The sequence below is a fragment of the Lissotriton vulgaris genome, chromosome 1_1 (genome assembly GCF_964263255.1).
Source record: "Lissotriton vulgaris chromosome 1_1, aLisVul1.2, whole genome shotgun sequence".
NCBI lineage: Eukaryota > Metazoa > Chordata > Amphibia > Caudata > Salamandridae > Lissotriton > Lissotriton vulgaris.
In genome coordinates this window covers 389,644,803-389,658,221 of record NC_141685.1, presented here as the reverse complement: position 1 = coordinate 389,658,221, position 13,419 = coordinate 389,644,803, and the positions used below count along the sequence as shown (strand labels likewise).

General features: G+C 46.6%; 1 protein-coding gene across 1 annotated transcript in view; it reads right to left on the bottom strand.

Annotated features, from left to right (window-relative positions):
* Positions 1-5,125: 5,125 nt before the first annotated feature.
* The window catches only part of ECHDC2 (enoyl-CoA hydratase domain containing 2), a 137,833-nt gene continuing 129,539 nt past the window's right edge, over positions 5,126-13,419 (bottom strand). The window contains exon 10 of the mRNA XM_086952449.1: positions 5,126-6,789. Within this exon, the coding sequence (XP_086808575.1) occupies positions 6,712-6,789 (78 nt within the window). The 3' untranslated portion in view covers positions 5,126-6,711. The remainder of the gene's footprint in view (positions 6,790-13,419) is intronic.

The window sequence follows — 13,419 nt, the reverse complement described above, 5'->3', positions numbered from 1 at the left end:
TTGAATCTGGCTACTTTAGCCATGAAAGAGAATTTTTTTCAAATTTGAAGAAACCGTTTTCTTACAAGTATCAGGGACCAGCATGGGCAGCGTTTTTGCCCCGAGCTTAGCGAACCTATACATGCACAAGTTTGAGCAGGATTGTGTATTACAACCTACGAATCCCTTCCATACATCTGTGCGCATTTGGAAGCGCTATATCGACGACATTCTTGTGGTATGGCGTGGGACAACTGCGGAAATAATGGCTTTCCACAAATGGCTGAATGAACAGAGCAACTTTCTTCGCTTTACGGTGGAATTTGATGCACACTCTCTAGCCTTCCTTGATCTTTTGATCATAGGTTCTCCAGATGGCCTTAAATCTGAGCTCTACAGGAAGCCCATGTCACGCAACTCTCTACTGCAGTACGACAGTTGTCATCCTAAAGCATTGCGTGACAATTTGCCATTTGGACAATTTTTACGCATTCAGCGTAATTGTTCCACTAAAGAGACTTTTTCAACTCATGCGAAGATTTTAGAGAAACAACTGAGCCAAAGGAAATACCCTACAAAAATGATAAGCCAGTGAAAGAAAAGAGCGGCAAATAACAATCGTGAGTCATTACTCAAACCTGCCCCTCCGAAACCAAAGAACCAGCGCATCACCTGCGTTAATACATTCTGCACTAAGTCCAATGCCATCCAACGAATTATAAAGAAACATTGGAACATTCTCAACACTGGTACGGATACTCTGGAACAACCTCTTTTTGTTTTCAAAAGAGGAACCAATATTAAAGATCAACTGGTACACACCAGACCCCCTATGAAGATGGCACATCAAGTAGGTACATAATGGGACATGCCACCAGTCCAAGGACACCACCCCTGTGGGAATTGTGCGGCGTGTCCACAGACAACTCGCTCCACAAGCATCGACATTGGAAGTTGCCGACGGTGGGAACAAAGGCGTTTCACCAATTGCAACAGTAACAACTTAATTTACATGATCACGTGTCCCTGCCAACTCAGATACGTGGGGATGACTACGAGGAAGATCAAAGTGAGAATCTTGGAGCATAAAAGCATTATCAGGTGTAAGAAGCAGGCGACTCGCCTCACGAATCACTTTCTAGAAGTTGGGCATAAACCGACCAACTTCACCTGGACTGTGCTAGAGCAACCCCATATTCCGCCCCATGTTACAGACATTTCCAAATATCTATTCAGGCTTGAACAGAAATGGGTGTACAAACTTAACTCTGATAAACAGGGGCTCACTGAAAACATACCGTGGATGTCATTATAACTCTGTCCTTATATACTACCTCTGCCTTTCTACCTGGAATTTGTTTCCCTTCAAACGAGTATGCTCATACTTATGTACTTTGGTATTGATTTTGTGTGAGTAGAACTGAAAAGAAAGGCTAGAAACCTGGAGATGTTCATACCCCTTATCACTACCCACTAACCATGCTCTTGGAAGTCTCATAATGCGCTTTCTTATCACGTACCAAACGGAATAAAGCACTATGACAAATAGCTTAGGCTTAATTGCCATGCCAAGAAAAAGGACCATTGCACTTTGATCTTCCTTTGTCACCTGTGCGTCTATGAAATTTGTCAGGCTCTACAGGTCCTATGTCAAAACTAAACAGGGTAACACGTAGCTGTGAATATATGCACCAGTAAACCCATGGGAGCTATAGTCAATGTTCTACGTGCATTACATAGCTATATGGTCGGTGAGAGGATAAGATCTTTACCCCTATGACATCTAGCACATCATCTCTAGGATGTGAGAATTAAGCATCCCTTATGATCTAGGATGATTGGTCATACTAGCGAGAGGCTGCGTTCATATTTAGATTAATTCTATGCATGCCTCCATTTGTAAGAATGTATTACTTTTATTTTTGCATCATGACTTTTACAATACGATCTCTGCAGTGTATGCCCGTATAAACTTGACAGGGTTGGTAGACAGTATTTTACGCATTCGCGTACGATCATGACTGCAAGTCCCAGCTACTTGTTGGGGGCTGTAGTTGCTGCTACACGCGATCACTATACATAGACTGGTAGCCTTTAGGGTCTTGAACTACATTTCCCATGATTATCTGCGGTACCTGTTTAGACCAATCAGGCCGCGGCATTGCGAAACAAATTTGGCCGCTGAGGAACTACATTTCCCGTGATTATCTGCGGTACCTGTTCAGACCAATCGGACCGCAGCATTGCAAAACAAATATGGCCGTTAGAAACGCTCCGGCACCTCCCCAACAGCCCAGATGGCAGTGTGGAGTACCGACGGAGAGGTGAGGCTTTCCGTATTACGGGTCCCTTTCTTTAACTACTGGCTGTGCATGTGCAGGGGGGTTTCTGGCTCTCCTGACTTTCTTACATTTCGGGTGATTCGCTGCATGCGCAAGTCGCTTACCGCCCTTAAAAACGGAACAGCAACTAGTGTCACACCCTTCGAGAAGTACCAAGGGGCTTGTATGAACCTGCAAAACCCCCTTTTTTTAACTCAACTGGGTGAAACAGATCAAGTCTTGCTCATACTATTCTGGTGGCTTTACTTTCCATTCTCAGTGTGTGGACCACATTTCTGCCGATGACCCGTCCGATATCACTCTATGTGAGACTGTGGTCACCTGACACTCCGTGTCAACAGCCTCCTTGACGTTATTATGGGGGGATAGTACCAGTAGTCTATATACCATGACCACGAATTGACAATTATACACCATGGCTAACACTTGGTCGTTTGGCTCGTTTTCATTCATTATCAAAAGCGGGCACTATTAAAGATGACAAACAACAGAGTCGAGTCAATGTATTCTTTAAGCTGTCGCGGAGCACTTCTCTTTTGCTACAATTGTTTCTCTGTTAACAGAGCGGTGCCCCTAGAACCTGAGCTGTAGCCAGGTGAGGAGAAGCACGTTCCTCTCGCATTTAAGGTGAGCGGGAGACATACTAATTAGCTGGCGCAAGAAAATGTCTAAATGACATATATGAGCTATTACTTGTGAACAGCTCTATGTGAGATCATGGTACTAATGTCTTTGCTGTTATCTCTACCCTTTTATGTCTGTGTTGTGTCGTTGACCCGATGTCTCCCGCGTCTGGATACCTTCCTTCCACACAGGAGGTCTGAGAGGACGAATCAGGTGATATCCTTCTCATATTTTTTTTTTTCACTTACACGTATTTTTGAAACAGTAGCAGAGTTCTAACCGGTCCTGAAGAAGCAGTAGATACCTGTTGAGGATCACTAAACTGCAGAAACATGTCGGCCTATACATCTAGTCAGTAGTTATTTGTTGAGCCCACTGACTCTTTGCACTAATTCTGTTTTTATCCATTGGAAGTGTACGGCTATAGAATAAAGTAATTTTTGCGTCCACTCTCCAATTTTAACTGAGCACTTTTCTTGCACTCATATTTTTAATGCACTGTTTCTAGTAACCACACCCTGCCTACTCAACATCTCATTGAGCCCTACAAACTTCACAGTTAGACTCTAGTGAAGTGGTTGCAACGAGGACTCTCCACTCTGTGTAGTGGTCCAAATGATGGAAAGGGCGGTATCGGATGGTTAACTGATGGTAACCTGACACGTTGTGCGGATATCCTGTTGCATACCATACTGACACTTTGGATGCACCTAGGTAATAAGACACAGCACTAGAGACATAATATAGGGTTTCTTTTGCCTAGACCCACAGTTACTCTTTTGTATTTGTATGTTCTGTTTAGGGGGCTGTAACTGTTGTGGGGTCTATAAATATTCCCTTTGACCCTCCTTTTACTCGATGCTTTTGTCTTTATAGGCCCGCAAGTTTACCAGCCCGCTCAACACCACACCCAACCCCAGGCCGCAACTACCGTATAAGCCTACCTAAAGCTAAGCCCGGGGCAGGGACCCCCGCAAGCGTGATCCCGCTGAGGGGGCGCACTCACCAGCAACAGCGAGCGCCTCAGCGGCGAGTAGGATGGCAAGCAACAACTGCGAGGCAGACAGACAGCGTGCCCAGCCCCAAGGTGTCCACGGCGCGTCCGGTGCATCAAGAGGCAGAACACATGGTGAGGGGCTCTTATGTACCCCTCACCCTGCCTGGCGCACTGGACATGACACAGCATGTCCACGACCACAGAGGAGACTCCTCCCTTGGCCAACCCCCCCGGTGGACGGCGGGGGGGGGGTGTTAAAGGGGAGGGAAGCCCAATGCTACTAGAGGGCCCCCCTCCTGAGTGGCCCCCTGCGGTGGCCTCGGGCAGCCGCATTCTGTGCATGGGGAGGTGGATGCTGCTGATGTGGGTGTCTGTTTTCTGTGAAGTAAGCTTGCACTGCTACTACCTTAGTGTGTCTATTTCACAAGTAGACATCCGCAAAAAACAATAGAACTGGATGTAATAAGCCAAAGAATACAAATATAATTCGTTCATGTCTTTTATGAATGTTATAACTCATTAAAGCCAGACATATTACATATTCTCCCGCTTGTATTTAATGTTAAATCCCCTCCCAACCTCACCAAGGGGCTTGCAACTGCGAGCCACTCTCGTTTTTTTGGAGCTCCCACTAATTTCTGACATTGGCCAGGTTAGAAAAGTAAAGTATAGATAAAAGAAAAAGAAGAAGAAAAAAGAAGAAGAAGAAGAAAAAAAAAGCTGCGCTGGTGCGTAATGACACATGGGCTGTATTCATACAAATGAAATCATTCACAATGAGCCGTTATGCACCAGCAGCCATTTTTTGGGGTGGGGGTAAAACCAAATCCTATCAACCTTGCCAATGCTTGTTACTTTTGTCTTAAATCACAACTTGTTTTATTTCAAAATATTTTTTAAATATTGTAATCAATATTTTTACTTTTACCTCTGACCTCTTCCATCAGGCTTTCTTCTAGCCCTAACTAGGGACTTTCACATGCTGTTTCTATGGGTCGAATGTCAATGTCACCACTTTCAGCCTCATCAGCTCCTACCGAGGGATACTCTGCAACATTTAGAGGGAATTAGAGTCATGTTGGCACAATGTAACTAATGTGTACCAAACATGGCCCCAGGATGGAAAAACACATAGTGGTGCACAAACAACTAACAACCATGCCAAAGAGTCCAAATCAAAATGTAGAATGTTCCATATCTTCTTTATTTTGCTTGTACGATAATCATATAAGTAGAAACGCTACAGCCAAAAAAAGAGCCAACGCGTTTTGTTCACCACCGTGAACTTCATCAGGGCATTCAAATTATACATAACCAACATGTCATAATGCAAATCTCGTGAATATATGTTCCACCATGAAAGGATTTCCATGGGGTCCCTGTTCTGTTTCAACCCCTGGATCCGTTACATTTCAGGCCAGGCGGCTCCCGTAGTTGGCACCTCAGTCCGTGTCCCAAATGATACACCAGCCGCAACTCGCACCACGTAGATCCAAAAAGGCGAGAGAGGCCGGATCGAGCCAGATTTCACACTGCAGCTTGAAAGCAGGTCCACAAAGTTACTGCACTTACAGGACTTGTGCCCAAGAATACTGAGTCGAACCTTGAGGGCCCAAGCATCAGGCATCATGCCAGTGGTCTGTTAATTATTTCTGCTGCAGGTGTAGACATGAAAAATCTTATGCACCACCTTCTGGAGCTCTTCTACTAGCCCCGGGGCCTGCTGTGCGCAGGCGTGAAATGATCGGCCCTATAATCTACTAAGTACCTCTGACTGACACAAGGCTTGAGCTTCCCACCATTATAAGACCACATCTGTTAATTTATAGAAGTAGTGCTTAGTTTGTCATAGAAAGGTTGCCCAAAGCTCTACGCAGAAGCCAGCGACAGGTGCTTTTAAGCATCGGCACACCCAATACCCAGGCTGCATTGTCTTGAATCAATCTCAAAGTGTACCATTCACTACCAGACACCCCCTCCCCCCACACACTTTATCTTTCCTGCAAGTTCTTGCTTTCTCCTTTTGCAAAGGTTTTTCCATCTTTCTCTTACTACTTTCTTCTTTGTATTTTTCCCTCTCTTACTCGCGGTCAATGTCAAATGAGGAAAAATGAGTGTCCCCAAAAAATGGGTGGCGGTGGCACCACCAGCAAATGGAACACTGTATAGAAGTGAGTAAGCGACAAGCACAGAATAAACTGCATGATTTGCTGTTTGCAAATCTACAGAGAACTGGAAAAGGGATCTGCTCTGACTCAGTCACCTGTTGCACGGGGCTGAACAACCAAGCCTTCAGAGTGTACAGGAGTTTTAAACCCCTACCTTTCACTGCTCGCACATCACAGCTCTGAAAAAAAGCGACTTTTATTTTCCAAGTTAAATTAACCATATTTTAGCTAGCTGAAGATGGAAAGTGTACACCAAAGGATTTTCAAGAGAAGTAGGATACATTGTATTTGGTATCTCTGTACAAACTGTTCAAAATGTTCAGAAGCATTTGTAAACATTTACTTTTTCAGGCTGCAAACAAGTTGCCAAAACTTGAATTATATTTATTATACTGTGTTTAAGCACATTACAGTATTAGGAGCTAGGCAAGCGATTTTTTTTTTGTACGAAAATACCACTACTGTAGTGCATGGTTATTTTGAGTATTCTAAAATATACGCTGTGCTATAGGTTAAGAATCTTAGACTATAAAGGTTGTGTAGTTGACTGATGTGTGAGCTGTGAGAGCATCTGTGGTCGTCTCAGCCAGGCTTCATGCGCTTACTCTCCCGTGAAATGCGGAAGGCGTTTCTCGGAAAAAGCAGCCATTCCTTCGATGCGGTCCTTCGTAGGAATAACCTGTGGTTTGAGAAAAAAAACACGGTGTTACTATTTTGTGGGGGGAATCACAATGTAACTTACAAATCATTCATTATATGCAAGCATGGCAAAGAAAGACATTTCTGGGACAATTCTGATAATGCTGCAGCTTGCAAAAAGCCAGGTCCACAAAGTGCCAGCAATCAATTAATGATTTCAATTTCTGCTGCGGTTGTAGACATGAAATAACTTTGTGATGCACCCCTGTCTGGAGGTCTTCCACCTGCCAGACCAGTGCACGGCCAGAGTGATGGGGCCTTTATGCACAAATAACTAACACAGGCTTTGTGCCTGCCACCACTGCTGAGACCACTATTGTGAATGACAAGTGTGACCTTTGAAAGTGAGTAAGACCCAAGCACAGAATGAAAGGCCCCCTGAGCAATCTGTGACCCCTGCGGAGAATCAGAAAAGAGGGTCAGCAGACTTTGTGGCCGGTTTATTTTGCCATCCAACATTCTGGCTCCTGCACAGCAGCAGCTGTTGAAACAGCGCTGCTATGCAGGAGGTGGCAACATGCCCGTGGACAGGGTAGGAAGGGCAGCAGCATGGTTGGCAACCCCAGTAAAAGAGAAAAAAAAAAAAAGGCAATCGCTGCGACTCAAACACCAGCGCCAAGAGTGTGTCGGTGTTTGCCCCGCGGTGAAATTACCACAAATCGGAAAAGAGAGCTGCTCTGGTGCGGTCATCTGTTGCACAGTGCTGAACCATTCATTAAATGGCTTCCATATGAAGCCTCTAAAGCAGGCTTCTCCAACAAGATGCTCGGGAGCTACTAGTAGCTCTCCAGTTTGCATCACAGCCTACTATGTTGGAACCTCTTGCTTGGTTCAATTAATGTCAGTAGCTGCCAATGTTATGGCCAAGAGGCGGGAGAGGAGGGCAGGGAGGTGGCATAGGGGTCGTGGGACAGCAAAATAAAAAAAATAATGAAATAAAAAAACTTGCCTGCTCCTCTCCGAGCAGGCAAAGGCTCCCAGACTGCCCTGCGGCCAATCCTGAAGCTGCTCTCTGAATCCTGAAGCTGCTCTCGTGCATGGGGATTGGCCTGAGCACCGCAAATGTATTCTCCTAGACAGACTGGAGGAAAGTGCTGCTTTCAGTACAAGAGGGCTGCTTTTGGAGTGGGGGGCAGGACTCCGCGTGGATCAGATGGAGTCCTGGATTCCCATTGATTGAGATAGTGGTGGCAGGGGCGTAACACAAGCCCCTGCAGCCCCCGCAGTGCGGGGGGCCCTCACCCACCAGGGGGCCCCGTCAGCACAGCACTTCTGCGCTAGATTGAGTCCGGAGGGGGCCCCTTCACGTACCCTACAGGGGGGCCCCCTCAAGGTTCGTTACGCCACTGAGTGGTGGCTGGCTAGAGAGAATGCCCACTGAGGTCAAAGCCTTTGGGCATGTGAAGAGCATGAGAGAAGGGGCAGACAGGAGGGAGGACATTCATTGGCTGTTGCCGTTCACACAATGCAGAGGAGCTCCATGAGGCTGTGGGCTAGAGTTTCGGTGGCGGGTCAAACCCTGCGCTGTTGGCCCCTGGGTTAGAGTGCAGCGATGGTGTTGAGGGGGATCAGGACCGGGGACTGGAAGACGCCTTTATGCCAAGGAGTGGTGCATGGCTGTCAGCTCAGGGAAGGCCCTCTTTGAGGGTGTATGAGTTAGGACAGGAAGGTGCAGGGAAGGGAGTCGTAGTGGGAGCGAGGGCCAGTGTTCCCCTAATCAGGACACAGTCCGTTAGTAGTTTTAGACTACGAGTTACTCCATGGCCAGCATTTATGGAGTCACGAGCGGTCTAAGGTAGTTTACATGAGTTGCCAGAGTCACATGTTTTTTCAGAATAGTGATTAAACTAGCACACCAGGCCTTTTTTCTTTTCCACTGGATGATGAAGAAGCTGGGTTAGCAGACTCAGGAGAGCCCAGTGTGGCTTGCTGGCCCTGAAGGGGAGTGAAGGCTCGGCATCGTGCAGCCAGTTGGACAGCGACAATGGACGCCAAGATCACCACCCCAAGAAGGTCTGCTATGGCCTCTGCAATGCAAAATGCGGGAGGGTTTAATGCAACTAAGAGCCAACTGACAGGTGAATAGTTTGATGAATGCTTTGAGCCGTCCTGCATCAAAGTATGCCCCCCCCCCAGCATAGGTTGGTTCATGATGCGTTGGTGCAGCATGATATACGCACACAGTAGTGGACGAATGAGGATGCCCAGCGAGTGGTTGAAAAAGACGCTGTAAATTTTGATTACGACGAAGAGAGTTTGGAGGAGAGGGAAGTGAGGGATGAGGATGAAAGTCGGATTGTGGAGTTGAGAGGGTGGCAAGAAAGCTTGGGGCGGGGGGTTGCCACTACTCAATCTGGCCATAGTTTCTCGCAGGATACAGGTTCTGTGCACCTTCAAGGCGGACGTGGTAGAACCCTGTGGCAGAAAAGGCTGTCGAGGCGGCAGGCCACCGAGCATGCACCGACCTTGGTGTCATGTTAGGTAACATAGGGCGGGGTGAACACCACCAAACTGGTATCCGTTGGGGGTGGAGGCAAGGCAGCCTTAGGTGAGTGGGGAGGCCTGCCAACATAAAGGTCTTTATGTAGAGGATACTGGTGTCGGTACCGAAGAGCATAACCTAGGAGTGGCAGTGGCAATGGTGCTGAGACAAGGGGAACACAAACAGGAGGTCCTGGAGGCAACAGGAAAAATTGGATCGGACAAGGTACAGCCTGGGTCTGCAATTAGAGCTTCAGGGAAGATTGCACATATGGAGGGTGGGTTTGAGAAACGGGAAGAGAAGACCAAGTAGCCTGGGAAAAGAGACAAGCTGGAAAGCAAAGAGTTGAAAACCAAAAACCTGCCTTATATGGTGATGTCTAAACCATTGGGGGCTCACCTCATGCTGGCCACTATGGAGAGGATATGGAAGGGATACGTTGAGATGTTCAAACTCTTACATAGGGAACTAAGGGCCAAGGAGGGTGGTGGAATCAAAGAATGATCCTCTGTAGGCAGGCCACATAGGTTTTATGATTACATTTATTCAAAGATAATAGTCCCTGTTACAGGTTACATATGTCATGTAGATGGTATTTCAGTGTCCAACAAGGAGCAGCCTCCTGCTGCTCAGCCTGCTCTCTCTAACTGATCTCTCGGGCATACATAAATATACCATGATATCACACACAGAGGCTCAGCAGCAGGTATCATGGCAACTAGGGGCAGAATGCATTATATCAAAATCCGGATACAACAGAGGATTCAAAGTAGGAGGAATTGGAGCTGTACAGGTGGCCAAAGGTGCCGGTGACCATGAAGAATTGGACAACAGCATTTCTTATTTATGCTAGTGTGTACTGTGAGAAGTACCTGGAGAGGTGGATCACACTATTAACCCCTTCCATTCTCATGACGAGCTCAGCTCGTCATGCAGTACAGTGCTCCTGTGCTCATGACGAGCTGAGCTCGTCATGACCACATCCGTTTTTATTGCTGTCCAGCACTGCAGAGGAATCTCTCAAGCAGCGATGTGGGTAAAGTATATGGACTTCATCCAAATAAAATACGAAGGTTTTAGTGGGTGCAATATGGTTAATAATTTGTGGCCCTTATGGCCATGGACCCAGAGGCACAATGAGGTGAGCTTGAAATTGACTTATGGCAATGGGTTTCAAGGACAGGGAAGGGTGGATTCATATCTGCTGGCAAAGGCTCATGCGTCTATTAAGTTGTACAGGCTAGAATGTTGCCTTTCCCAATACAACTGGAAGGATGATGCCAGGCTATTGTTACAAGGATTAACTTGGGGTTCAAGCTGGGTTATGAGGATCCGAGGGTGCGGCGCTGGGTGGCTAACTTGAAATCAGCCAGTGCACAAACAAGTGGTGCGGGACAAATTGGTCGAAGAGATTCAGAAATGCAGGATGGCAGGCCCCTTTGACGATTGGCCAATGGATGACCAAATTGTGTCCCCTATAGGAGTGGTACCCAAAAAGAAACAATTTCAGTTCCTGTTAATAGAACACCCATCATGGCCGGATGGCCAATCAGTTATTAATTTTATACCAGAAAAGCAAGTTTCAGTGTTCTATTCCTCAGCTGATGTGGCCTTCTTGGTGGAAAGAGTGGGACAGGGCTATTGGCTGAGAGCAGTATTAAGTCAGCTTTCCGTTTGCTTCTGGTACACCCTGCCAACTTTCAGCTTGTGGGAATGCAGTTTGAAAGAAAATGGTATGTGGATACAGCGCTCCCCATGGGCGGTTTCATTTTGTGTGCGCTTTTTGAGTGCTTCCACACATTCTTACAATGGCTCTTCACGTGGCATACAGGGATGAGCATATTACGCATTACTTGGATACCTACCTTTTTGTGGGAAACCCCAGTTCCATGGACTGCCAGCGTTTGCTGGTAGCCTTCCAGGAGCTCCCGGGGGACCTTTGGGTGACTCTGGCACCAGGAAAGACAGTGGGACCCAATACAGTGCTGTCATTTCTTGGCATCGAGATAGATTTAGGGGCTGTGAATGCCAGTGTGCTAGAGGATAAAAGAACTGACCATGCAGCGGCTGTTAGATGCAATGCTTGCAAAAGCCAAGGTCATGGTGAAGGAGATGCAGGTGCTCCTCGGGCGTTTGAATTTTTTATGCTGGGTGGTGAGAGCAGGAGGGCATTTTGTAGGAGGTTGGGATTGTTACTGTTGGGACTGCCTTTACCACATCATCATGTGAGGCTGTCAGCAGGTGTCAAAGAGGACTCAAGGATGTGACGAGTCTTTGTCCAATTCTTTAATGGAAGTCCATTGACTGCCTTGACGGAAGTAGACTGGTATGCACAGATATTTTCAGGTGCAGCAGGAGGTTTTGACTTTGGGCTGTATTGGCAGGGTCAATGGTGCACAGAGTAATGGGTATTGGAATGGTAGTGGGTGACTGCAGCATTAGTTTTGGGGAATTATTTCTCTTGGTGGTAGCAGTGACATTATGGGGAGACCAGTTGTCACATAAGAAATGTTTCTTTGAGAGTGATAATAAGTGGTACACATAGTCAGGTTATCTGGCAGTCTGCCAGGGATGCACAAGTTTTGAAGTTGATGAGGGTCTTTGTGTTGAGATATCTAAAACTGGACATTGTTTTTTGGGTCAGACACGTGCTGGGTGTGAACAATGATATTGATGATGCTTTATCTCATTTACAGAGGGAAAGATGCCATGGAAAAGAACACAGTCAGGACCAATATGTGTCAGGACCTATGGACAATAGAAGACAGGGGATGCTTCAATTTGTAGTGCTTATGCATAGGCTTGGTCGGAATTCTTAGCAGATGGGGCTCAGAAAAAGAAGGAGGTGGGCTTGGACGGATGATTTGGTGTAATTTATCATGTCACTTATAGAAAAAGGCCAGTCCTGGGTTACCGTTTCAGAGAAATTGATGGGTCTATCCTTTATGGGGACACTTTGGTGGGGTTATACCCCTTTGGCTGGTGAGCTAGGGAGATACATCCTGGAAAGTTGGGCTAGGGAAATTGGACGGTTTGGTCCAAAGAGGAGGCCATTGATGCTGGGTATATTGTGTGAGGTGATTAGGGTTATACCCAGCGTTAGCCAAGGACTGTTTTATTTTCATCATTGATGACCTGGATGTTCTTCGGTGCGTTGTGGGTATCTGAGCTTTTAGGTTGTAGGGGGAGTCGGCGGTACTCTGGGAGTAAGTTTTGCGTTGTGAGGAAGGCCTACAGGTGTGGCTTTACAGGACCAAGATGGATCAGAGAGGGCAGGAGCATATTGCTCCGGGTTTACTATGTGAATAAGCTTTGCCTAGTCAGCTGGGGGTCAGTTCTTAGGTTTCAGAATGTGCCGTGGGGGGAAACAGTCTGTCAACATGGGGATGGGAAGCCAGTGTCAGTGTTCCAGCCTTTAGCAATACTGTGCAAGGTGCTGGGAATCCTGGGCCTGGATGCTCAAAGTTTTGGGACACATTCCTTCCACATAGGCATGCAACAGAAGCGGGTAGGCTGGGTTAGAGTCAGGAATAGATTATGGGTCTGGAAAGGTGGTCTTCAAACTTTTTTCAGTGCTATGTTAGAATGGAAAGGGCGTATTTTGAGTAATTCTGCTGGTTGTCAACTCTTGCATATGTTTTTGCAGGTTCAGTTCCTGGTCCAGAAGTTCTCTCTTTGAATATCTGGACGGTGGGCCATTCTTTAATAAAGTGGGCCGAGAGACATGCGAGGAACAACAGCCATAGTGCAAATTTGGGCTTCGATGCATGTATTCAGTTAGCTGGAATGGGGAATGGGGCATGTGGCGGAGGAAGCTTTCTTCCATGTCTGCATTGGCTGTGAGTAGGAGGCAAGTGTCCTGATAACTTGCTGTTACACTTAGGAGAAAACGATTTGGTAGTGGAGAAAGGTTTGGCATTGATAAAGTCAATGAAGTAGGACGTAAAGGAGATTTGGGGGCAGTGGGGTGGATGCCATATGTTATGGACACAGTTTGCAGCCCTTACGACGGCGGCAATAGACAGGGACTGGCAAAAGCTCAACAAAGAGATGCACTAATTTTGTAAGGATGTTGGTTTGGCTGGAGTGGAGCATTTGGATCAGCATTATGATGACCGGGAATATTCT